General features: G+C 43.8%; 1 protein-coding gene across 1 annotated transcript; it reads left to right on the top strand.

Moving 5' to 3' along the window:
* On the top strand, positions 1-26055 carry MTHFD2L (methylenetetrahydrofolate dehydrogenase (NADP+ dependent) 2 like). The gene is made up of 8 exons (XM_062493211.1): positions 1-137; positions 2063-2247; positions 2577-2699; positions 7693-7845; positions 8543-8650; positions 12365-12457; positions 16408-16533; positions 23619-26055. The coding sequence occupies exons 1-8, from the start codon at positions 1-3 to the stop codon at positions 23729-23731; spliced, it is 1038 nt and encodes a 345-aa protein (XP_062349195.1). The 3' UTR covers positions 23732-26055.
* Positions 26056-26526: the final 471 nt, after the last annotated feature.

The following is a 26526-nucleotide window of genomic DNA, read 5'->3' as shown; positions in this document are numbered from 1 at the left end:
ATGGCGGCGGCCACCAGCGCCTTCGCCTTCTCCTCCTCCTCCTCCTCCGCCGCGCTGCTGCGCCCGGGCTGGGCGCCCCTGAGGCGGTGGCGAGCCCTCGCTCGCAGCACCAGCAGCTCCCCTCGCAGCGCCGCCAGGTACCTTGCGCCCATCGCATCTTCTTCCACTTCCTTCTCCTCCTTCCTGATCCTCGTCCCCCTCGTGGCGCGGCAGGTGCAAAGGGCGTGAAACGCCGGAGGGAGCAGCGGGCTCGGGTCCCCCGCGATCGCCCGTCGGGGTGCATGCCCTCGGATCCCCGCTGGGTTCCGCGGTTCTTTCCGGGGAAACGGGGAAGAACCAGCGTGGGAGCGGGCGGAGAGCAGGCCGTGGCCATGGCTTTGGTGATCCAGCGAGGGTTTAAGCGATGCCCTTGAAATGGAAGTAGCCCTTGCGATGTGACCTTCCAGCCCCCTCCCAGAGGGGATGTGTGAGTACACGTTTGTTTGCTCCTGGTACCTTAAAGAGCTTGTCACTGGATTTATTCGGAGTTACAGCATATATTCATCATTTGGTGGCAAACAGGGCATGCTTTGGTGCAGTTGGGATCAGTGTCCTGACAATAATCACCCCCTGTGTTTAATTTATTGCGCTGTCTGCAGAGGGATTTTGGTGTTCGGTTTGCACTGCAGGTCTGAGCTCTTGCCTGGGTGTGCATGGGAGGGTCTCTCTGAGCTCCTGCTTTGAACCTTTTCATTTATATGTAATTGTCTTAAGACCTGGCTGAAAGCTGACTAAAGAGATTCAGCTGATCACAGGTGCCAGTGCTGAAAGCACTATCTCTGTGATTTCAAGAATGAAAAGACGAGTGAGCTGAACACACACTGAAATAAGCATCTGTCCCTTGGATGTTCTGTGTATTGAGAATTTGTTCTGCCAGTTTTGGGAGAAGCAGCTGTGTTTCTGGACCACTGCATCTCCTACTTCTGTTCTGTGCTGCTAGTAACTGTTTTTTTCCAGTTCTGGAAAACATAGATGATCCTGCACTAATAATTTTCCAGAGGTTTTTATGGGGTGTGGGACATGTCCTGTTGTGATGCTTGGTATGGTCTCAGGGTTTTAGAGTACGAATCAATCTAAAGTAGCAGTGCAGATCTTTGTTTCTGTCATGTCCTGCAAATCACTGGATTCATTAACAAGAGGAATTTTCTGTTCTAAGTCCATGCTGGATTCAGAGTAAGAGCATCCATGGGTGGGTGGAATAACCTTGGGGCAGGATGGTGTAGTAACAACAGTAAGTCTGTCATTTAACTTGGTCATGAAATCTGTCACAAATCTACCATTAAACCTGTCACTGACCAACACATGGTCAATGTTTTAATGTGTATAAAATTTACAATAGTAATAACAATTTGTAACTTGGTTTCAGTGTCTTAAATAACCTGCTCCAGTGTAAGCTTTCTGTACAGGTGATGCTTTATTTCTTCATGCAGTTCTTGTATGATATTTCTATCAAAGGACTTAAACTATTTAGATTCTAAACCTAGGAAGCGTCAACATGTTTCATACTTTCATATATTACAGATGTGAGAAGTGCCATTTACTAACTCTCTTCCCAGCAGCTTTGAGATATGAGAAATATATCATTGAGGCCTGGACAAAAAACTGTAAATAATCCTATGTCAAATCCATTTTTAAGGAAAGTAGAGGAGGAAAGTGGGTAACTTTCCTTAACCCAGTACAACCTAAGGGCGTAAGAAGGTTCTCATGTTCTGTTCCAAAATGCAGGAGTTCATGTAGGTTTACAGGGCTGGCTGTGTGTGTTGGGAAGGTGAGTTGTGGCTGGTGAGCTCCTCTTCCACGTGCACTGATGGCACATCTGTGCTCTGCAGGTAAGAGTGGGGAAGCTCTCTTCTTTGCCCATGTAGATTTGCAGTGTCTTAATGTTTTTCAAATAATATCTGAGATGCAAGTGCACGAATCAAAACATGTGGCAGTGTTTAAAATGGTGGATCACGCACTTAAAGGTGTCTTCTTCCTGGTGAAATTTTGGACCTAAATATTGTGCATCTTTTTATCTTCATAGTGACGAAGCAACTGTTATCTCGGGGACAAAGCTTGCTCACCAGGTCTTGAAAGAAGTTCGAAGGGATGTGGAATCCTGGATATCTGCTGGGAACCAGAGGCCTCACCTCACTGTCGTGTTAGTGGGAGACAACCCAGCCAGCCACACTTATGTCAGGAACAAGATAAAAGCAGCTGCAGCTGTGGGTATGTCTTATAAGTGTTCCTTTGGTAAGCACAAGATATTTTTGCTTAAAAAGAAAAAAATAAAGCAGGAGCAATCCCCTCGTCGTCTTAATTAAATTTTGCACCAGTTTCTTCCATGTTTTCTCTTATGGACCTAAGGAATTGCATGGATGCATGAAGAAAGTAGTTTTAATGTGATTTGGATGGGAGCCATAAGTTTCATTTTGCATCTTAAACTGTTGCTTGGAAACAGTTGTTAAGAATCAGGCAGGTTTTTGGGCTAAATGACTAAGTTGCACATCACTCAAATTCCTTATTCTGACATGTTTTCTGTTTTTTGTTTTTATCAGGCATTTCTAGTGAGATCATACTGAGGCCTAAAGACATTTCGCAGGAAGAGCTCCTGGATATGACAGTAAAACTCAACAGGGATTCAAGAGTTAGTGGTTTATTAGTTCAGCTACCTCTCCCAGGTATGTGACATCTTTGTCCCGCTCCTTGTAGACAGTCCATGTAAGAGGAGAGAGTTTAGTAGTTCTGGGCAGCAAGTGTACTTTAGGGACGTAAGAAATTCTTCCAAGAGAACATACATAATGAAGGGTTAGCTGAGATGTTAGTTTTTTTTTTTAATGTGCATTTCATTTTAAAGAAAAAAAACAAATCCTGAGAAGAATTTTATATGCAAAAACTTGCTTTTTTAATGAACAGTCGAAGTGGTGTTTCAAGGCATTTCACATAATTTATCCAGTTTAATTATCTTTACTTTTTTAGCATGTTGCGTTGGTTTGCCTTGAGTTTTTTTCATCCCCTGGGTCATGCAAAATTACGCTATGTAGCAGAGGATGCTGTAGCCTTTCTCACAGTGATTCCAGGTTTGGCCTTAAACATTTGTTTATGTTTTCTTTGTTGGGCCTAATGTTCCAGCTGAACTTTGTGCCTAGGTCCTAAAAGCATCGACTAAATTTTTGGATTTTTTAATTTGCTTTCTCCTAATTCGTAATAAAATCTCACTGAAGTGTCACTGGTGAGTAGCTGGCAAAGTGGTATTTCTGCAGTGATAAAACTTGCAAAGAAAAAAAAAACTAAACTAAAACTCTTTTTTGTCTATAAAACAGCAAAACTGGGGCAGATGCTGAGGTGCTTTGGTTGTATTTGTCATAAATAGCAGTGTTCATGATGGGGAAGGTTTGCACGTGGTGTTCCATGAAAGCTGCCTGGCATGGGCCGTGCATTGAAATAAATTTGCCACAAGGTGGAAGTATAACACAAGTGAGGAACCACATCCTTAGGGATCCCAGTGCCTCTCCCACTGACCGGTTAGCGGCGACAGGCGATTAACCAAGTTTGATTGCAGCAATGAGAGCTGTGAAGGATGGAGCGCTGGCAGCCTAGGGATGGACATCGTCCTGCCTCGAGCCTGTAGCAAAGGAAGCAGGCTTGTGTTCCCCAAAAATGGGAGGTGTCATCTTACTGGTGAGGGTGCTCAGGGAAATGGTTGGGTACCACTTTAAGAAATGCATTTATGAGGAGGATATCAGGTCACTACAGTCTGCTCTTGAGCTGTCGGCTTTCATCAGTGCACAGTTCAGAGCTTCTTTTAGTCTTGAAATGTTGGGAATTTAAACCTGCTCAGTGTCAGAAAAGAAAAAATCCTCGAAGATGGTTCTAGCTGTTTCAGTTGAAATGTTGGATGCTTCTGCACTGAAATGCTGAAGTCCTTCGATATGGGTTAGTCCTAAAATTGAAGATTCCTCTCAAGAACTGTGACTCATATGTCATAACTACACAAAGACTAATTAGCTTCCATCCAACCTATCAGACAGGCGTGGCTGTTGCTTGTGTTAGGAAAAGCCTTAGAACACTTTAATAAATAGCAGAACTTTGTCAGTATTGCAGTGTGTGTATAGTAAATTTAAATGTGCAATATGTCAATAACTGGAAATGTTCACTAAGTTCTTTCCATAACAGGTGTCAAATATAACTCAGATAACTGAAGTTGATAACACATTTTTTTTCCTCAAAGGAACTTAAAGGACTAAAGGACCAAATGCTAAGTTAGCTCATTTTCCAATTTCTATTTGCCTTGTAATGGAAGGAGACAAAGCCTAGAAGTTGCGAGAACTTTATCTGTGCAGGCTGCTTAGTACCAGGATTGATGTTGTGTGGGGTTTGGAGCTTTTTTGTAGTAAACCACACAAGGTACGGCTTTGGATCAGCATTGGGTTAAACACGGATTCAGGAATAAATAGTTTTGTTGTGTTGCACTATTGTGAGCAGCTTAACTTGGAGGATTTTCATGTTTTCCAGAGGAGAACTTCTTTTCTATGCACCTTTAGAGTGTGTTGTGATAGTTTTCTGGAGACTTCCTGTATCTTAGTTTGAATTGCGTGGGAGGTGGCCCCTGTGGGAGGATGCTTTGTAAGGGTAGTGCTGAAGGCAGTCTCCTCCAAGGAATTACAGCAGTACTGATCAGCGAGGAGTGGAAACAGCCTTGCCTGCCCAACAAGGGTGGGTTTTATAAAAGAGTGGGTTTGTCAGGTCTGTCAGGCTGTGGCAGTGAGAGTCTGCTGCCTCTGCTGTGAGGTGGAAGGGTTGTGTAGGGGACAGGCAAGGTGGGATGCTGTGTGAGGGACAGGATGGAGTTAGCTGGTCACACAGGAGAAAGGAGGGGGCTTGCAGAGGAAAGGAGTCAGCGCTGTGTGGAGCTGCCTGTGTGGGAAGCTCACACCGAGAAGGCGTAAGGAGTTTTTAAGGTAGGGAGGAGCTGATGCTGGTGTCAGCTGGCCCTCCACTGTCAGGCCCCTAAATGTTAATCTTTTTGAGACAGAGGATGAAAATCCATATGGTATTTTTTTCAAGCCCCTTTTGTGCCATGTTGTTTTCCTTAGCTTTCCCTTTTGAAAATCAGTTTTTGTGTTCCACGTGCCAGCACCAGAGGCAGTTGTGTAAGTATTTTCTGTGTGTGAATGCTTGGCAGCTGATGCCCAGTCTAGTCCTGCAAGTTTAGCTAACACAGGGGAGAAGATGTGCAGAGAGGAACTTGGCCTGGGGAGTGGCTTGGAATGACAGCGAGGAAATTTGTATGGGTATCAGTTGATGTTTTATGAGACTGATAATAAAATAATTAAGAATTTGTTTTGCTCTTCTGGAAACAAAGAAGGCATGTGGGAGCAAACCAGGTAAATGGATTTCTTGGGGCAAACACCATCTGCTCATTAAATATCAGAGTGACTGTCTGTGCAGTTGGAGATGAGTTGAATGGTTTGTTGGTTTGGGGGTTTTGAAAGGATTCCTGAAAGAGAAGCCACGTGTCCACATCCTCTTCTCAGGCTCGCTGCTTGCTTCTCCCCAACTGTGCAGCTGCATTTCTTCCCAGTACTGTAATCCCTGTTCTGAAATTCTGCAAATCAGTTTTGAGTATGGAAAATATCAATGTAAAGTATGATTTTATTTTTTTTTCCTTTTACATGATTATATCTGTTATCTACCTGTTTTTGGGAAGCTGAAGCCAGACAGTGTGGAGGAGGTGTTTTTCAGAGCTCTGTTCTGCCCATCCCAGGCACAAGGAAAAGCATGGCTGCCAAGTTTGTGTTGGATGAGCAACTGACTTGCCTAAGGGTAGCAAGTTCTCTTTTGGGTTACTCCAATTTTTTTTTTTTTTTTTTAAATCCCTGAGTTGATATAAAAACAAGGTTATGGTTGCTTTTGGTCTCTGTGAGGCAAGTTTCAGTTGTAAGACTCTTTCATCAATGTACTTAATGTCTTAATTTCTACAATCTTTTCTCATTAGCATTCAGGAGGAAACTTCCTCTCGTTAAAAACAAAATGGAGAATTAAATTGTAAATCATAGCATCCTGGTTTAACTCTAGGGTTTTTTTAATTGGACATCTTTTAACAGGAGATTACCATGGTTTAAGTTTTACAACATGCTTATCTTTTAATTATCTAGCTCCTTTTAATGCAAAACCACAAAAAGTACTAAATTAAAACATCCTGTTTATCTCTCTAAAATATCTTTACTGGCAACATCTGAATTTTCTTGTTGACACTCATTTTCCTTTGTTTTTTTTAAACCCTCCTGTAGTGCTCTCTGACTTGGACATTGGGATATCTTGGCACACAGCTGCAGGATTCTGTTCAGGTTGTGTCTAGAGTGGGCGATATAAGAGATGCAAAAAGCACTTTTGCTCTGAGTAGAAAATTGTCAAGCCCCAGCCCCACTTGTCAGGTGTAGGGGAAGGTACGTTGAGTCACTCTTTCTGGTGCTCGGGAGAAAGAACCCGATTCTCAGGAGGTTCAGTAACAAAGTGGTCATTAACCCACGGAGGGTCAGTGGCTTGCTCCCCATTTCCCCTCTCTGGGGGTCAGCTTGACTTTCTCCTGGAAGAAACCTTCCAACAGGTCTGTGTTTCTGCAGGCCGGGGGGCACTCACTGCCGTTTTGTGGCGCTGGGGAGGCCGGGGGGGGGGCAGTCGCCGCCATTTTGGATAAGGCTGTGGGGCAGTCACCGCCATTTTGGATAAGGCTGTGGGGCAGTCGCTGCTGTTTTGTGGCTCTGGGCAGGCCGGGGGCACTTGGTGCCATTTTGGGGCAGGCCATGGAGCAGTCATTAGACACAGTTTGCTTTTTGGGTCAATGTGGGATGTTTAGTTGAGCTGTTGCTCTGGGGTGTTAGGTGTTCCAGGTTTATGCATGGGTTTGTAACTCTGCAGAGAGAGGTCTGGCAAACATTTTTTCATAACCAGTTCTAATGTGTATGTGGTTTAAGCTTTAAGCAGTTGCAGAGCTGTCCCATGTCATTAGTGCATATGAACAATATTTTCTATGAATACAGAATGATGTGCAGGCAGTGCCGTTTAAGCCATATTTAGTGTTTTGTGATCACTGATATCAAACAGTTTAGTGTGTTCTCAGTTTTCTAATGAAGTAGGATATGTTTTGGTCCTACTGTTTAACAGTTGACTTAAAGGAATAGTATTGGTAGCAAAGGAGAGCTAGACCGGCAAAGGTATTTCAGGTTGAGATTTCCATGAGTTGGCTTAAAAATTAGCTCATATCTCCTCTGTGGGCTTAGAAACGAGCAAAATGCATTTAACTCTTCTCCTCTGGTTTGTTGGGGTTTTTGAATGACTTCATATTTGAGACTTCTGGATTTCAGAATTGACTCAGAAGTGACTTGCTTAAACATTGCTTTTTGTAGTTACTGTCCTCCTTCTCATCTGGGTTCTCGTATTTTGACAGAATGTGTTGTACTAACACTGTTAAAAATGCCTTACCCTAGTTTTCAGTAAACTGCTTGAAAAGATGGAATTGCCTTTAGGGGGAGTGTAGTTTGTTCAATCAAGAGCAGTAATTAATTAGCCTGGCTAGGTCCAGGCTGTGTGCTTGTCTGTGCAGTGACTGTGGTGGTGTTGATGGCCCCTGGCCAGTGAAGGAGCTGTGGGTGAGAGCTGTGTGTCTCCTAGATCACATCGATGAGCGGGCAGTCTGTAACACCATCGCCCCTGAGAAGGATGTGGATGGATTCCATATCATGAATATTGGACGGCTGTGTCTGGATCAGCCTTCCATCATCCCTGCCACCGCTGCTGCCGTCTGGGAAATCATTAAAAGGACAGGTAAGGGACTCACCTGTCCTGGAACTCCTTTTGCCCTGGAAGACCAACAAAGGCTTAACTCAGGTGCGATCTAGAAAGTCTGGATTAACTAAATGCATTGGGCTGATTGAGGAACAAATGTTTAGAGCATTAATCTGAATAATAATGAGTTGTCAAGCAGATGGGCGCAACTACTAAGTGTAGACACTAGTATTTGGTGGAACACTTCAATACTTTTCTGATTTTTGTATTTTTGCAGCAAAAGTTCTGTGCTGTTGTTTTGTTTATAGATAGCAGATTTGAATGCGTTAAGTTCTTGTGGAGAAGGGCAGAAAACTAAACAAAAATGGGAGTGCTTAATTCAGTACTAGAAGGGGGGAAAAATGCATGTCTTCAATCATTGTAATTTTTTGTTTAGAATGTGATGTGCATGTTCTTACTGGTAGACTTAAATGCTTCCCTTGGTGGCTGGAGCAAGGAAATGAAGTCCTTGCTAAGGGTGATTCAGATAACCTGAATGAGTTGTCAGTTTTCTTTCTCCAAGGTGAAAGCTGAACATTGTTTTGTGGATTCATCCCTCAAATTCAGCCTTGTGGGCTTGCTAGTCGTGTTGATGTCAGCAGTCCACAGCAACAAATAATTCTGTCATGGGGATTGAGAAAAAAGGTTTAGATGTATCAAAATAGTGGAATTGAATTTTTTTTTTTTTTCCTACAAGGAATACAAACATTCGGAAAAAACGTTCTTGTAGCTGGAAGATCTAAAAATGTTGGAATGCCTATTGCAATGCTTTTACATACAGATGGAGAGCACGAAAGGCCTGGAGGTAAGTCCGGGAATGTTGTCCCGATGTTTCCATTTGTGAAGTCTTGAAAATAAAGCTGACTAGAGGACTCAGATAGAAGAGAGAGCTTTGCACTCTTGTCAATCCTTGCAACCAGACCGAGAAAATCAGCTTGTTAACAACTTTCCTGACTTATTCTCAGGAGAGCAGTTTCTGGCTTGACTTATTCTGATGTTAAGTAATCACTTCCTCCTCTGTTTGCAGCAGCTGCTATTTCAACTGGTCCTTGAGGGTAATAATGGGAGTGAGGCCTTGAAGAGCTGCAAAGGCTCCTGTGATGTTTGTAGAATGTAGCTGTTTATCCTCATGCTTGTTCAAGATGGATTTCATTTGTCATACGTACAAGAGATAGACGTAGGCATATGTATACATGTACATTTAGTTATGAATAAAGAAAAGGTGTGGCATGACCTTTGTGTTGTGCTAGGTCAGCGAGCTGTTGCTTATGAAAATACCCAAATGACCAACCAAGGAACTTTGCAGCATGAGCTCTGTGATTACTTGTTGGCCTGGGGGATATTTCTGCAGTGCAGCTTATATCCCCCTGGAAATTGGGTGTTGTGGTAGAAGTATTTTTGTAATTCTAATTACAGAAGCCTACATGAGCTGCTGTAATTGTCCCTAGAAATTAAAACAAATATAATTTAGGTAGAATGCTGCCCTTTTGCAGCTTCATTTTGATGTTAGAAACTGCCGTGGTGGTGTGCACAAATGAGGTAAACAGGGACATTTAATCCCAGGCCTGTTTAACTGGAGCAGAGTGAAATCTGTTATTAATATAATAAAACACTAAAAGCTTTATACTAATCATAGAGTCGGTTTTTCCATTCAGCTTCTGTGGGAAAGTTATTTGTAACTTCTCTCAGTGCTTGAATTGTAATTACCGTGGGTTCATAGGTCTGCTCTCATCCTCATTCCCACGAAAATTAGTAGCATTTTTGCCATTTGTTGCAAATATCTGGTGACTTTTTGTTACTGGCAGTGCAGCTGATGTTTTAAGTAGGCTTGGTGTAACACCAAGTCATGTTACAAGCTACTTATAGGTTTCCCACCTGGAAATGAGGAGACCTATTGACCCGTGATGCATTCAGCAACTTGTTGCAAAACCCTCACCAGCTGCCTGGGCAGCTTTTAGCTGTAGCTAAATACTGTTTGCAGCTTCCAGCTTTTGGGTGGATTGCATGCACGGCAGGGTTTTGTTGTCTTGTGTCCTGGGTTTCTAGTTCCTGTTTGACTGTCTGGTAGTGCAGCTTGTTTTGGGGGGCCAGTCCATGGGTTTTTTGTGGTGCTTCATGGTCTTCTGCCACTGTTCTGGTTCCTGATGTGTCAGGTAACTTCCCTGGCATCCCTGCTTGGTGGCATTGCCAGTGGTTCCAAGTACGTCGCATATTTGGTGTAGGGACAGAAGAATGCTCAGCTAGTCCCTTAGTGACAGTGGAGCCCTAGGTATGGAAAGGTTTAACTTGTCGACGTTATCTTTGCCTAATCTGAAGAAATGGATTTATTTCTCAGGTAGTTTTCCAGTGTGCTAAGTGCTGCCACACAGTATAAAGCAGCTGACAATGAGAAAACAAAGGAACATGAACTTCTCTGAGAGGAGCTGGCATTAAGTGTGTATGTGTATGCTGTGTGCATTATGATAAATACTTCTGTATTTGGGGTGGTTTGGTGGAGTTTTCCTCCGTCACTCACACATGGGGCTCTCCTTGAAGGTCTGGTTCATCGTCTGCACTTAGGTTTAATTTCTGCTTCTGCTGTGAGCAGCCAGAGTCCAGCCTGCATGTTGTTTGGAAAGAAAGGCAGGCCAGACCATGGTTTCAGCTTTATTTTAACTCAGGAGGGGTAGGGATTAGAGAAGACCTACAATGAAATGCTGAAGAAGAGCTTCTTCAGGTTATCAGTCAACAAAGATGTTTTTCAGCAACTGGGCTGATTTGATTAAGTGTTTCTTAATGAGAAATGATGAAGGGTGTGTGTGTGTGTGTACAGTACTATTATTTTATTTCTTTTTTTGTTGGTTTTCTTTATAGGCTATGAACAAAAATTAGAAGTTGGGGACTGTCTTGATTTGTGATGTTTCATGTGTAGATACAGTCATGACCTGCAGGTGGCAATATCTGATCAGGTGGTAAAGCTCTGTGAACCCCTTCTAAAACAAATAATGTTCTGTGTAGGCCCGTCAAGAGACTATCACTGTTTTATGAGCTAGGGAATTGACTTGGGAGTATGATGTGGGATCTTAATTGTTAAATATATTCCTCTTCTTTCAGCAGAAGTAGCAGTGTAAAAATAGTTCTTTATTTACTGTTTGGGCATGATCACAAATAAATGGAAAACCTCCCCTTTCTGAGGTGTCTGTAAGCTTCTGGACTGCTATTCTCAAGGTAGGGGCTTCCCCCCCCCCCCCCCCCCCCCTTTTTTTCATCTTTCCTTTTTGGTAGTGAAAGCAATTACGTGGTTTCAGGAGCTGACTACAGACACATTGCTCACTAGAATCTTAGAGGGAAATTAGCACCAATTTTATTCCTCAGAGGTAACCTTGTGACTTTGGGCTTTATCCTTTGTTTTTTCTCACACTTCCTGCTGAGTAATGATGGTGATTTTGGGCAATACCTACTTCTTTTGTTTAAAGCAGGTATCAGAATACTCTATTTTTTCCAAGCCTGTGTTTTTCTGTTTTCACTATCTGCAAATGTCTTGATCTGCTTGTCTTTGGGGAGGTCATGTGCACTGTAGAGCCTGAAGAAGAGGGGTAAAAGGTGAGGGGAGGGAGCAGAGAAGCCAGAGCACAGCAAGGTTGAAGATGAGATGCCTGAGAGAGTTAATAAGGTGAGAGGCACAGATTAGATCAGTCAGACCCATTCCAAAGGAAGCAGATGTGATGGTCATGTCTGAGAAGGCAAAAGGTTTTAGTTGAATTGCAAGTAACGTGGCCTAGGTATCTGTGATGAGAGGAAGGAAGAGGTGGGGTAAGTAACAGCTGAACACTGTGCAGTACAAAAAATTGCAGAGAGGGTTGTGAGCAATGCTCTTGGAGATCTGTTCTCTTTGCTGCTTGCTTGGGCAGTCCTCGAGGGAGTACCGCACCTGCTGTTGGATGTAGTAGGAGACTTTGGACCCTCTCCCTGTGACTGTTGATGTTGTGGTCTCTCCTCAGCATCTCCATCAAACAGCACAAAAGTTTTCCTGACTTACAGGGCGGGTTAATTCCTAGCTCTTGCCAAGAAAGGTGAGTGTCCCCAGCAGCAGAAAGATGTGTGCTTCTTGAGCTTCTACTGGTAGTCCTTTGTTGAAGCTTTCGTGTGGCAAACAGCTGAGTCTTTTGGCACCCTGTACAGTACAAACTGGGCTTGATAAAGCAGACACTGGGTTCTCTTCTGGGTTTGCTTTGTGGAGTTCCACTGAACGTAACGAAGCCGTAGGAGGGCTTCCCTTGCCATAGAAGGCAGTTCAGTCCACAGTATATAAATTAATTCATCCTGGGTGAATTTTTAAGAAAAAGTGTTTTTTCGTATGTGTGAGCATCAAGTGTTGTGTTCTGCCTATGCTGATTTAAAAATCACATCCCAAGACCAATCTGATCATCTGTACTGTTGTTAATGTACCAAAAGTAAGTAATTTGCACCTAAAAGTAACTGCTGTACTTGTTACAGAATTCTGCGTCTGCCAATAAATTGTTTTTCTCTTCCGCTTCAGGTGATGCTACGGTGACCATTACTCACAGATACACCCCAAAAGAGCAGCTCAAGATCCACACGCAGCTGGCTGACATAGTAATAGTTGCTGCAGGTAATACTGGTTGCTGCTAACACCCCAATTGCAGCATTTCAGACCTAGAAAGGGAACTTGGCTCTCTGTGTCTGTGGCATTGGCAGTTTCACGTTCCACTGAGGGTGTTGCAGTGGGTAGGATTTTTCACTGTAGGAAGGGCAAGTGATTTGGCTCTTTGTTCTTGCCCTTCGTGTTTGCAGACTCTTAAACAGTTTCTGGTCACACGTGACACCTTTCCCTTAGGGAGACTTCAGAGTGAACTCAAGATCAGGAGTGCATAGTTTATACAGGTGTAATTATGTAAATTAAAACATTCTCTGTGCCATGGAAAAATCATGAGTCATTTAAATTTTGACAGGAGGGTTTCTTTAAGTCAGCTGGAGGCTGTGTTCATAAAACCACAGTATTGTTCCCCCGCTGTAAGAATTAAGGCCAACCTTGCCAAATTAACTGGAGGTTTGGGTAAGCTGTGTTATTAATGGCTGGGTTTTTTTCCTCTTTTACAATTATCATGTCAAGAGTAAGAGAAGGGTAATTTCCGAGAGGAAAGGGACTGAAAGATCAGTGTCAGTCCTCTAAAAGCAGTGTAAACTGAAGTGCATGTAGTTCAAGTAATCTGTCCCAAAGAAACAAGGCAGAGCTCTGCTTTGAAGCAGCCTTCGTGGTTTGTTTACAGGTATTACAAGTAGAAATACAATTCATTTAAAAAAAAGCCAAACAACCCAACTTACTCTGACCTTGGTAAAATCCTGGGTCCGTTTGCAGCTCAGGGATATCATCATTCACCTGTACCATTTCATGTGAGGGTTATGTCTTTCCTCTTTTCTGCTCCATTTTCCCCTCTTTGTCATGCTCAAGACCCAAGACTTCCTTGTGCGTTTTCTGGATGAAGAGAGGTACCTGTCTAAAGCTTGTCACTTGCTGTTGAAGTGAGATGCCCTTTCCGTCAGGGTTTAACTTCACTGTCTCTTGGCTAAGGTAGGCCAGGAGCGAGGCACAGCTTATTTCTCCCACGTCTAATTGTTGAACTGTAGGCCTGACCAGAATTCACCACTGTGAATAGAAGACAGTAATGGTGTGCTAACTGGAAATAAACCAGTAACTTTTCATCCAAATTCACCGCTTCCAATTTAATAATCTCTTCCTTTTTTTGCGCTGAACATGTTTTGTCATTGTTTATGCTTGGAGTTAAAGGGTTCAGGAGCAATTCAGCCACGTTTACCTTTCACATTATTTTCCTTGTGTCATTTCTAGCAGGAGCATGATACAGCACTCATTACACAACTTGAGATACACTTGGAATGATGAAAAAACCTAGGGCTAGGTTGTGCAAACAGCACGCAGCCCTGCCCCAGTGGGTGCTCTGGGGAAGGTTGTGCTTTAGAAAGGTGGAATCACTCCAATCTTCCTTTTGTTACATGAGAACTGTGCATGTTGTACCTCTGGGATCACAGGCTCCCTGGAAGTGGGTGACCTGTTCAGTGAGTGTTGCAAAAAAAAGCTGATTTGTACCCTGCCAGGGTGGAATAGCTGCTTTTACAGGCTGCTGCAGAAGATGTGCAAATGGAAAAGAGGTTTTTCACGTGTCTCCGCCGAAGACCAAGATTGCTTTTCTTATGTAGTACTTTGACAGGAGCCATCTCCATCCTGGCTCCTATTTGGTGACTTGTTGCCGTGAGTCTGTTCTGATCTGGTGCTCCACCTCTGAGTGCTTTTCTGTTCACTTGCCTTCATGGTTTTGGTAATATTTCAGATCAGGTGCTTCTCTTCTCTGAGTGTGAGAAGATCCATATCCGTGTGCTGTCTCTCATTTATTTGTCCCCAGACTTGGGGTACCAGTTTTCCTGCTTAGTTGGATTGTAGCTATCCATTCAGTTTATTCCTTCTTTCTTGTTCCTCCCCAACTCCTTGCATCTTCAGTTCTGACAGTGCTGCTCTTATCCAGCCTTCCTGTCCCTAGAATCTCAGTACCGTGCCGTTTTTGGATTTCTGTCCAAAGCGTGGTGTTTACTGTTAAGCCCAGCTGACACTTAGTGTCCCACCACAGCATTTCCCATCTTGGCCTGCTATCCCTGCCTGCAGGGACATCCCATGGAGTCTGTTCTTTTTGCTGTCCTCCCGGCTCGGTGGCAGAAGCACGAGTCCTGCTTTACCCAGCGCTGCTCCTGGAGCCCCTGCAGGACACGCAAGGCAGTGATGGAAGCAGCAGGACTCTTGAACCGGTCATTTACTGCTCCTGCTCTCTGGGTTTTCCAGTCTGCTGAGGGAAACAGGGCTCATCTGCCTGCTGCAGATGTTTGGAGAGGGAGTCAGGGAAAAAGGAATGACTGTGCCAAATGCTGGATGAACTTCTGCTTCGACTGCTTGTGCTGTCCCTCGGGTCATCCTCTGTGGTCTTCTTGTGTAGGAAGTGCTGGGGTAAATCAGACCTTCTATTCTGGGTAGCTTTCTTAGAAATTGACTGTTTCACAATCCTTGCAATTGAACTCAGATTAGGCCTTGTTTTTTCTTAGTTTAAAATGCGATTCATCATTTTCTACAAAAATTACCCATGAAAGGTTTTCCCATGTTCTTCAGTCAGTGCGTTTTAGGAAAAGCTGCTCTAATGTTTATCCCTTCGTACCTGGTATGTAAAGCAGGTTTAAGTAAATAGATATGGCTCATTTGGTTTGGGGGTTAGCTTATTTGTTGCTCTTAAGTATTTGGCGTGTTATCAAACCGTTCTACAAAGGGTGTAACTGTGCAGTTTCCGTTAATATGCTTCCAGCCCTATCACACACTCATCGTTTACCCCCATAAGGCTGAGGCATTATCCAGTTGCCAGCTAAGTTGCCACGGATTGCATCAGAGGGGGATGAAGGAGATGCAGTCAGATGTTATCAAATGGGCTAGGAAAGAGTTTGAGATCTTGGGTTGCTCAACATGAGAAGCAGAGTTTCAAGCGGGTGTCTTATGGGGGAGTGAGAAATGGAGAGCAGAGAGTGAGTGTTCTGGTATTGCCTGAATCCGAATGGAGCGCTGTGGCTGTGCTCCAGCGCTGCGCGTGGAGCCAGAGCCTTGTACTCCAGCGCTTCCCTCCAGTAAAACTGCAATTTCGAACCGTATGGGTTGGGTTTCTTTTCCTTTTTGACTTCTCCTCACCTGAGAGAAAGCTGCTTTGATGGGGAGAGGGAGTTCAGACTCCCTTTTTGGAGATACTGTAAGATTGCTCTCAGAACAAAAAAACTGACGAAATTGCTCAAGAGGCAAGGTGAATTGTCATTTTTAGTTTGCAAATTCTCTTTGCTGGGAGTTGGAGTTGGCATGGTAGGGAATAAATTGCTGACAGAAATAATGTGGCCGTGGATCCGTTTCATGATCTGGACTTTGAAGTGACCATTTAGGTTTTCTGGGTCCTAACTGAAGCACAGATTCATAATGAATAAGAAGGCACTTCACTTTTAGATGTGCGGAAGAAATGCGGTGCATATGAAGAAGCTGAGGCGGGTGGTTGTGGCTGTTTTAGCTGGAATTTCTTAATAGCAATAGACTCCTGCCCCAGGACACGACAGAGATGCAGCCCACAAGGTCTGCAGTGCCGGGTCTGGGCCTCTTGGGTCAAGTGCAGAGGTCTCCCAAACTGGTGTTCATAGCAAGAAATGGTGGTGTGTCCTCTGGGGGAGGTCAGTGTTGTGTTCTGGGATTACCATAACAGCTAAAATTCCATACTGGTTGAGTGTGTTTCTAGAACCAAAACCAATCCCGTGGCACAACTTTTGGTGCAATGTGTTTTGCATTTTTTTCTCCTCTTTTCTGCGAGTAGTAGTAGCTGCAAACCATGTGCAGTGTGAGGTGTGTCAAGAAATATTCAACTGAAAGAATTCTATTTTGTGCATGCAGAGCTGTGCATGCACACCCCTTGATATCATTCAAAACTGGTAACCTTGGACTACCTGGCCAGGTAATTAAATATGTCTTGATGATTCCAGGTATCCCCAAGTTGATTACAACTGATATGGTCAAAGAAGGTGCAGCTGTGATTGACGTAGGCATCAACCATATCCATGATCCTCTTACAGCAAAAACCAAGTTAGTTGGGGATGTGGACTTTGAAGGTCAGTGAAACACTCTTTATACAAATCTGTTGGATAAATGTGTTGAAGTTTGTAGGATTTCACTTAGAGTCAATTTTTGGAGGAGGCAGTCTCAAATAAGACAGTGTTTTCAGGATTTGGTTTTTTGCAGTTTTTTTGCTTAAATAAGAGCATGAATCTATCTACTCTTAAGAAATGGTATGTTAGAGGAAGAGTTACTTTTAATTACAGGTGCCAGCAGCCTGTCAGAGATACAGATGAGCTCTTCTGGCATTGGTGCAGGAGGTGCTTGTATCCAGTTTCTTTTGTGCTTTGAGTTGGTGTAATGTTTGCAAAGTTGTCAATGAAAACAGTTTCTGCTCTTTGTCCAGCCATGGGGTCTCCTGCTGTTCATAGCAATTATTAAACAGCTTCTCAAAGCCTCCTTTTATGCTTTTTCTCTGCGCTTGTCTGTGAAAATGTTAACTTGGCTTTAAAAGTACCCTTTATGCTGAAGTGTAATGTGGGTTCATCTAAAAGTGCTTAGCATCTTGGTCCAGGCAAGCCTAACAGATAAAAATTGTTGTTACATATTGATCTTTTTATGTTTAACTTGTTGCAGAGCAAGTTCACAATGTAACTTGATTAAATATCTCTGCTCTGGAGGAGCTCCAGACTGGAACAGCAGGATTGTTGCACTTACTGGCAGGGTTGAGTGTGGGAAGCTTAGACAGCGTTTACCCACATTATTAATGGTTCTCAACAGTTCCTTATTTTGATAAGTATGAAAATCACCCACGACTTTTTTTCGCAGGTAGTAACATCTTGGCTGGCATAATGTCTCAAAACTTAATTATATTCAGAATGGTTTTAGCCAGCTGTATTTGTAATTGCATCACTCCCATAGTTCCCTGCTGCTTTTACTCATAGTGCCTGTTACCTGTCTGTTGAAGTCTGTGAAGTTAGCTGCGTGAGTGTAGCTGAGCGACTGTCTTGGAATGTGTTTGGAAATGTCTGACTGGATGTGTGCAACAGAGCTCCAGGAAAAGAAAGCTTTTGGAAGACAGCTTGAAAAATCTTTATCTTTTATTATCCTGTGTGTGGTATCACAACTAAAAGGTTCTATTTTCTGTTTTCAGAGGTGAACTAAAATACAGGGTATTGTCAGGTGTTTGGTTTGCTTTAGCCAGTATGGGAGTACAAAAGCTGTACCTTTGAGAAATGTGAACCTGCATCCTTGTTGTTTGTTTCTCTTCAAACACGGCATCTTGTGCCTGCAATCAAGGTGTAGATTCAGTGGCAAGGCTGTGATTCAGAGTTTCAGCAATGTGCTGTATCTGTCTTGTCATGTCTGCTGTGGGTTGTTCTCGAGATTTTACCTGGGGGGAGGGAAGATCCAAAAAAGAGGCAGGAACTTCAGCGTGGATTATGCCACTACAGTTGCAAGTAGCTTTTCACTGTGCATTGCCAAAGGGAGGTTATTGTTGGTTCATTGGTATCGGTGAAAGTTTGACTAAATCTTTAACAACAAGAAACATCCCAGTGTATACAGTCCTGAATACTAGTGAGTAAACCACCCTTGGCAAGTATTTGATCTGGCAGTTAGGAAGTGGAATGAGGCAGCATGTTTGTGTAGCAAATAATTTTATCCTTTTCCCCTGTTTGATCACTTGGCTGATTCTCCATTGAAGGCTAAGTGAAAATGGTTTATGCAGGTTAAGGCCAGGCACATTAAGGGCTGGCATGACATGGGGCACTTGTGTAGCCCTCCAGTATCTCTTGTCTCTTCATCCACTTCTTTAGGAAAACAATGTTGCTGTGAGGACAGCAGAGGTTTAAGTAGGGAATCCGAGTTCAAATTTCATTCTCAAAAGTGGATGGAAATGGCTTCTTTCACCAGGTCATCTGGCTGAGGACTTCTTGTAGTGGAGATGATTTTTTTTAGATGTGTGGAAGGTGTTTTGATTTAGTTGCTTATCTTGGCAGTACTTGGATCCCACCTTCTTATCTCTGCAGGGTAGATAAGAGAGTGAAGGTTATTTTTATATCTTTAACAACGAAAGGATGCATTTAAATTGTTCTCTTTCATGTCTTTCTTTGTTAAATTCAGTGTACACCTTTGTGAAAATAATGGAATGCCTTTAAACAGTATTTGTGATTTCCCACATCCCCACGCGTCCTCTTTATTTTGATACTCCAAACTGTGTCAGCATCAAAGAAACAGTAGTTGCTTGGTCCAGGGTAGCTCCAAGGTGTCTAAAAGAACAAGACAGGAGAACACTATGCCTGTGGAGGTCAGCTGCAAAGCACTGAGATACTCAACCTGATACTGCAGGCATATATTAAACTGCTTGTGCAGCTCTCCATGTTAAGCCGTCGAAGCACATGGAGAGTACTTGTTTATGTTTAGAAATTTCAGAAAAGTGTGGTCTGGGGAGTGGCTGTCCTGGCTTCTGGGAGCCTCAGGAGGAAGAGTGAAGTGGAAGGCGGGAGAACAAGCGGTGGCATCTCAGTGTGATCCCTAGTGCCATTTTAGCTGCTTTTGGGCAGCAAGTTTCAGTGGCAGAAAGGGAAATCTGTTTCTATGAGCAGTCTAGTGCACGTGTGGGTGTACTTGGCCCTGTTTTATAAGCTTTTGTTGCCACAGCTATAATGCCAAGGGAGGAGGAGGAGGGCTACGAGGACCAGGAATATTAAATAAAGCAACAACTTACCCAGGACTTTTAGCTGAAACAGCTCTTTTGGGTGGAGCATCATTTCCAGGAGGAACTGGTAGAGCAAGGTAGTCACTCGCCACTGTAGTAGCTCATCTTTGCAAGTGGAGGTGAAAATACCAATGAAACCAAAGTTGCTTGTATTTCTTTAAAAATCCTACCGTATTTTTGACCAACAGCCATGCTTCTTGTTGGGCCTTCATTGGATGCCTAAGTAGAAATGAAATCCTTTGTGTAGGATCTTCGGTAGGTGATGTAGTTGTGATACCAGTGAAAAGCTTTGCAGACAAGAACTGTTCTTTCTGACTTGCCAGTGTGAAAGAGATTCCCAGTGCTGAATAGCAGAAGGGAGGGCCCCATTAAGTAGTTGATGTGGTCCAAGGTGATGGGCCTGTGTTGCGCATTTTCTCTGAATGAGATTGTAGTGGCCCATCTTCAAATCCAGTTTGTTAGTGGAGGTGGTGGTCCTTCAGCTGCACCTTGGCAGCCGTGTGCAGGAAGCCTGGGCTCTGTGACAGCAGCGGCATCTGATGGTGTTTGCTGCCTCTCGGCGTTCACTGCGATACCTGCCCAGCTATGGGCTGCTTCTCACTTGTTGAATCCTTTCCAAATTAGCTCCCTGTGCAGCTTTCCCAATCAGTGGTCTCAGAAACAGCGTGTTCCAGGTGCTTTTGCTATAGCTTTACATAGTTTGTTTCTCAGTTGATTTTTGAAGATTTGGCCTTCATTTTGCTATGAAGCAGAGTCTAGTTTGTGTAATTGCGTCACCATATTGCTGCCCTGCAGACATTAGGGGAGCCATTGCCTGCTGTTGTGTTCCATGAGTGCAAGGAATGAATCAGCAGGTTGGCTTTAGGCTGTGATGGAAGCCGGAAGGCCGTGCTGGCTGTTGGCTGACTGGTGTCAGTGAACTGCTGCAGGGCCAGTCAAGGTTCTCCTGCAGAGCAGAGGATGTTCAGGGCCCTTACTGATAGATACACACTCTTTGAATTATGACACTGGACTGTAGTTCCTTGGCTTTCCTTTATATTGCAGTGAAAATAAGTGCAGTAAGAGAAACAAGGATAAGGAAAAGGAACTCTTGAGAAATGGGGTAGATGCGTGCTGATTGGTGTCCCACAGTGCACAGCGAGAAGAATCCTAGAGAGTGTGGAGCAGAACATGGGATATCTAGTGTGACTGCTGAGTACCTCGTTTCACACTTGGGTAGTGCTGCAGGGATGCAGGGATCTGGTGTAGCTTTACGGACTCATAAAGCAATGTGCAAACAGTGCTTAGGCAGGAGTTGCTCGGCATCACTTAATGCAGATGCACAAGACCCAGAACTGCCTTCAGGTTGAGACTTGCCATTGGTTTGTGTGATTAACCCTATTAGGTGTCTGATGTCCTCAGCTTTGAAGGAACCTAGGAATGAAGGGCTGTTTCCAAAGCAGTGGATCCTGTTTTTCAAGGAAACAATCTACATTTCATTTCTTCTGAAGAATCAAAGGAAGATTTCAAGGTTCTACAGAAGCTGCAGAATAGCAGCTCCTCCCCCATAGGTGTCTGACTCGCATTTTCCAGATTGTCAGGAGAAGGCCTGGAAGACCAGCACCTATGTGGAGAAAGCAGGGGTAAAGCTGTGGACCAAGTTATTTATTCCTGAGGAGCAGAAGCAGGACCTGATGGAACTGATGGCACAACACCTCACCTGCCTACCTGAGATCAGTCACATGTTTAGGTGCTGTCTGAGGACTGCGCTTTGGCCTCTTTCACTTCACCAGGAAAGGAAAGTCTATTGCCATTTTTGAGGCCAGGCTGTCTTCCCCCTTTGGTCACTGGGAGTCATCTTGGAAAATGGCACTCGCCGTATCTGTGTTGACTGTTACCAATGGAAACTTATCAGATGGTAGTTTCCCCTGCTCAGACACCTGTTGTGTGTTCAGAAGTCTGGATCAGCTTTGTGCATAAGCTCTCGGGGTGGTTTTATACTAACTGACACAAAATTTGTCTTCTGCCACACCTCCTCTCAGGGATTTCCTTAATGGTAGGATACGGGCAGAGGAATTCCCCTACAACCTGGGAAAACAGTGCACTGTGTGTTTCCTGCTGGGTAGGGTTGCTAACACCACAGGCAATGCATGCTGTACCTGACAGTCATTGGAAAGCTTTCTTAAGGAAATGCATGGTCTGCTTGTGGGTTGTCCTCTTTGTAGGTAAGCTAGGAGCAGCTTGAATAACACCACAAAAAGAAGTAGGTAACATTGCCAAGGAAACAAACAAATTTCAGTTTAAAATGCCTACAGTATTTTCTATGTTAATGGCTGTGTTTTCTTCAGATGTGGGTACATTTCAGTAATTATGACATTAATCTGAGAATTCCAAGTAACTGCATTAACTGTAAGCGCCAATCTAAAATGGTAGGTACTTCAAATGACTGTTAAAAACGTTAATGATTTGTGTTAGAGAGTATCAAGAGTAACTGTCATATGACATCTTAATTTGTTGTATTTTACATCTGAAGAAAAAAACGCGTTGTACCTTGATTTCCTTTCCGTATGTTTTGACAGTATATGTGGTGGTGCCAGTCAGCAGAGTAATTAAAACCCTCCTGGTTGATATTTAGCATCTCTTGACAATAAGGGTTGATCTGTTTTTCAGCTCAGCGAGATATTCACGGTTAACTTTGCAAATGCTCTCCTGAGGTCCTTGCCCTGGGGGGTTCAGATAGCTTTTTATTAATTACATTTACCCCTGCTCTTCAAATGTAATAGATATCCCCAACATTCACTTTTTCCAATTCTTTCACAGTACTTATCTTTTTGAGAATTTCTTATTCCTGACAGTTAAGCATCACATAAATGCAAGAGATTAAAGATAAATGCACTTAAAGCAGTAGCAAGTGATCTTGTTCGTTCCAAAGCCAGGTGCCTAGCTTTTCATCTCTTAACCTCTTCTCATAGCCAGGCAGAATCTGCTCTCTGGTGACTTCAGTGGGATTGAATGTTTGTGTCAGTTACGTTTGCTCAGTTGTCTCCTCTGTGTGTGCCTTTGAAAAAGCAATGCTTCTGAAAGTGGACGATGATTTACCAAGAAGTTACTACTAAGCAAGCCAAAAAAACTCCCAAACTAACAAACAGAAAATACCTCTTATGGTGGCACCCTAAAAAAAACTTCAACTCTCAGTATTAACAAGGTTAGTAAAATGCCAGTTGGTCAGACCATTATTAGAAAATAGCTTGCTAGTTTGTCCTGTGGTGAGGTCCTACCAAGGTCAACAGAATTCCTTTGCAGGCAACCTGTAATTCTAATTGATGGCATTTTGCACAGTAGATAAGAGCACCAAGTCAGGATTTATTGCTACGTTATATTAATTCCTCCTAGAAACAGGTTAACTTAAATGCACTCAAGGTGTACACTGAATTTGAATAGTCTAACATGGCTCATGGTAGGAGCTCATTAATTGAAGTAAGATTTTTCTTTGTGATGCTTTGCAAAGACCTGCTCTTCTGCATCTTGGTTTAATCTAGGCACCCTAGTAACGCTGCTTAAAAAATAAGAAGCCTTCTCTGGCGGAAGCCAGTGTTTATGGCTGATATTGCAATGGGAAGTTTCCTACTAGCATTGTATTTTTCCTTGAATACAACTCTCCTCTTTGTTGTCTGTATCCTGAAGCAGGAAACGAAACCAAAAGAAGAATGTACTCTCTCCCTCTCCAGTTTTAAGTTTCTTTCTGTGATCCCAGGGTGTCTTTATAGGATGTGGAGGCCAGAGTAGGGGATGGAGGCTGACTAGATGACATTACTGCTGCTGGTGCTCTGTGTCAGTGGCAGTAGTTCCAGCAGCCTCCCGCTCTGCAGCGCTGCTCCTCAGGAGTGCAGAGGTGGGGGTGGGGGGGTCACTTTCTTACTTTCAGAATGACATCCCCAGCTTCCATAGCTCTCCTGGGTGCTGCAGGTGCAGTCTCCCAGCTGGCAGATGGGGGTGATGCACATCCATGCTGCTCTCCTGGGCCCATTCTTACCTCATGTCACCCGGATGTTCTTGGGACAGCTGGTCAACCGGGTCGCATTGGCAGAAATTGCCCCTTGCTGAAAGATTTTGTTGGGATTAACCTTCCATCTGTCTGAGCACGGGCTGCACGGGGGCCTGTGCTGCTGTGGAGAAAGGGCCGCGTGCTGCTGGTCCGTTACTGGGGCAGGTTGTCACAGCCTGGCCCAGAGCTAGCCCTGGGTGATCCATGGAGGTGAGGAGAAGAACCGCGCGGCCCCGGTCCTGGCCGTGTTCCATCCCTGCCGTGGCTGCGGGAACGCTTCTGTCTTGGCTTGTCCCTTCCCTGCAGTACCTGCCAGTCACAGCCGTCCCTGTGGGCTGCGGAAGGGAAAAAGGGTTTGGGAACATTCTCAGTCAATAGCTTTTTCTCTTTTCTCTTAGAAGTGAAGAAGAAGGCTGCCTTTATCACTCCAGTGCCCGGAGGGGTAGGACCTATGACTGTTGCAATGCTTCTGAAGAACACACTCCTGGTCACGAAAAAGCTCATTTACTAGAGCGAATGGGTTGCCTTGGAAGAAGAATCTGAGTTGTTCTATTTATTGATACGCAAAACATTTATTTTCTTACTACAAATATATTTATTTCTACATTGCATTTATTTTTTCATGTCAAGTGTGTTAAATCTGATGGTTTGTAAAATGTTCAAGTACTTTGTTACCTCCTGCTGACATATGGGCAGCAAAAATGGCTTGGAGAATGCAGCCTACACAGGTATGTTGGTGGTCAATTACATGTTTGAGAATGAAGAATCAAGCGTAGATTGAAACTGTTCCTATGTTTTGGGGCAGTTATCAAGTTCTTGTATACACTTGGGACCTGTTCAAACAATATAAAAACTAAAACACACTAGCTATCTTTTAAGTACGTGGTTTGGGTTCTGAGGTCACTAAGCACTCTGGATATAGTTCAGAGTCCTTAAGTATTTTTTGAACACTTACAGCCAGAAGTGACCAGACATTAATGTTGACATGAATGTAAATGTTTTAAAGTAGTCAACTTAGCTTGGGTGCTGGTGGAATGCTGACTTGAAGCATCTGCAAGAGGTAAGCAGGAATAAGTAGCTATAAGTGAGGCTGGAATTTTTTTTTTCCATGTCTGGACAAATTGGTTTTTTTTTGCACAATACCCCTGTCTCACAAAAACCCCTCAAACTTAAACAGTTGATTGAAATTGAATGGAATAGAATTAAATTGAATAGAATTGAGTGGAATGTAGTTGAAATTACTGTATATGTACAACATATGTAGTATGGCAGGAGATGAAGAGGAAGAGAAAAGCAAAACTTCATCCCTGATTCAATATTTGTATTGAAACTTCAAGCCATTCAGTTATTCTCTTATTTTGTGAAACTGCATGAAGAGGGCTTTTTTTTGTCCCTGTTGTAAGCCTTGGCTTCAATGGCCACAGTATTTGGCTGGTTAGAGAAGAGGGTAAGGGATAAGATCAGTCTGTTTCTATTCCCAAAAGCTGGGAGTAGAAGTTCTCCTATGCAATGTAGAATTTGCAGTGAAACTTACTGCTGAGACGCCAGTTCAGCTGAGTGTGTGCACTGGTGCCGTTCCCACTGAAGGCAGTGGTAGACAGTTGGGGGTTCTCCATGTTTTTATCTCAGCTGGGATTACTGGCTTATTTTCATCCGGAGCCTTAAGTGTTTGCTAGTGGGCTGTAGCTAACTTGGAAGGGGAAGGGAAAAGACTGTGGCCAACTTCTATTGCTGTTCAAGAGAAAAATGCACTTCCTGTGATAGTGAAGGTGGAGCATCATTTCTGTGCTGACTATTCGTGTGTTGGGCTTTGAGAGTTCGCTTTAGCGCAGCGTTTGCCAAAGTTTGGCAGGGTGATTGTTAAATATATAATGCCAGTGGTGCAGACACTTGCTTGTCTTTTTAAATGTAAGTGGTAATACAAATTCATGTGGTAATACAAGTGGTAAGAGGATCAAGGCACCTGTGGAGACTGTACTTGGACTGATCAACCCATGACTGAGCGATGGAATAAAACTTGTTCACTGTTACCTTGGTCTTGCTGGAGGGTGTTGATGTGGTTTGGGGCACGGTTGTGTTCTTCATTTGTTTGCCATGTGTTCAAAGCACAGCAGGTTCAGTCATTGCTGTGTCCATCTGTTTGTACTGCTGTTTTTTTGGTTTTTTTTTTTTTTTTAATCTAATTCTGATCATCTCTGTGTTTTTTGACAGGATAACCATTTATGGCCCTGTGCTTGTGTCCCTTGAGCTAACCTGCCTGTGTCACGCCCTACAAGCGGGTCTCTGTGCATCGCAAGCCTTTTCCCTTTATCCTGTGGTGGCTGGGTTAGTGTTACAGTGCAGCCAGTGAGGCCCAGGCTTGGCTGCACAGCATGCTGTCTGCAGAGCTGCTAGAGGCATCCATGAGAGTGCTCTCTGCTGGGAGAGCATCCAGAAGGAGCATGCGGAGGGAAGGGCCCATTAGACAACCCAAAAAGCACGCTGGCGCTGGCGTGCCCGACCTGGTCAAGGTTTGTCCAAGGACAAACGCCCTGCGGCAGACAGAGCACGGTCTTGCCCACTGCAGCCTTGTCCCAGGCCTGCCACACCCGTTGTGTTGCCTCATGACAAAGCCTCCTCTGGGATTCAGGGCAGATTAAACTGCCGTTGTGCAGCCGAGTGTTGAAAGCAGGGCTCACGAACCTCGTCCCTGCTTGGGACTGATAGCAGAGGTTATCCAGGTAGGCATAAACACTGCTGTCTGTCCAGGGAGTGTGCAAGTTGCACTCAATCAGTGTGCGGGCATGCAGTTATTCAGGATGGGAAAGGAAGGGAAAAGCCTCCTGGAATGCAGTCCGTGAGCAGGAAAACACGCAATTAAAATATGCATAACTAGCTTGTGTTTTTTCCCTTAACATGTGAAGTGGTTAGATGTAATCCTACAGATCACTGAGGAGAATGCAGAGGAGAGGGAGAACTTGGGCCAACCAGAGGTACTAGGGCAGTTGTTAGAAGACTTTGGGTTTTAAATTATGAAAATTGTGTCATGTTTTTGTTGCTTGGAGCTCACACTTGAGGAGGTGAGAGTTGTTGCTGAGGTGAAGTACACAGTTCTTTGGTCAGTCAGGTTGTTGATGTCTGTGTTACTGAACTGGCCTTTTCCAATTACCTGCTCTAGTCTGGGCACATCAGTACCCTTCAGAGAGACCAGTCCTACTTGTTCTGAGCTGCCTGTGACCAAGGAAGCTGGACAGTGTTTGGAGCTGTGGAGAGTGGTTAAGTACAAGAAGCGTGTTTGACAGGTCTGTTCTAGAGACCCTGCAAACA

This window comes from Cinclus cinclus, chromosome 5 (assembly GCF_963662255.1).
Source record: "Cinclus cinclus chromosome 5, bCinCin1.1, whole genome shotgun sequence".
Classification (NCBI taxonomy): Eukaryota; Metazoa; Chordata; class Aves; order Passeriformes; family Cinclidae; genus Cinclus; species Cinclus cinclus.
The sequence above is the reverse complement of the archived record's forward strand: the minus strand, read 5'-3'. Positions and strand labels throughout refer to the sequence as shown.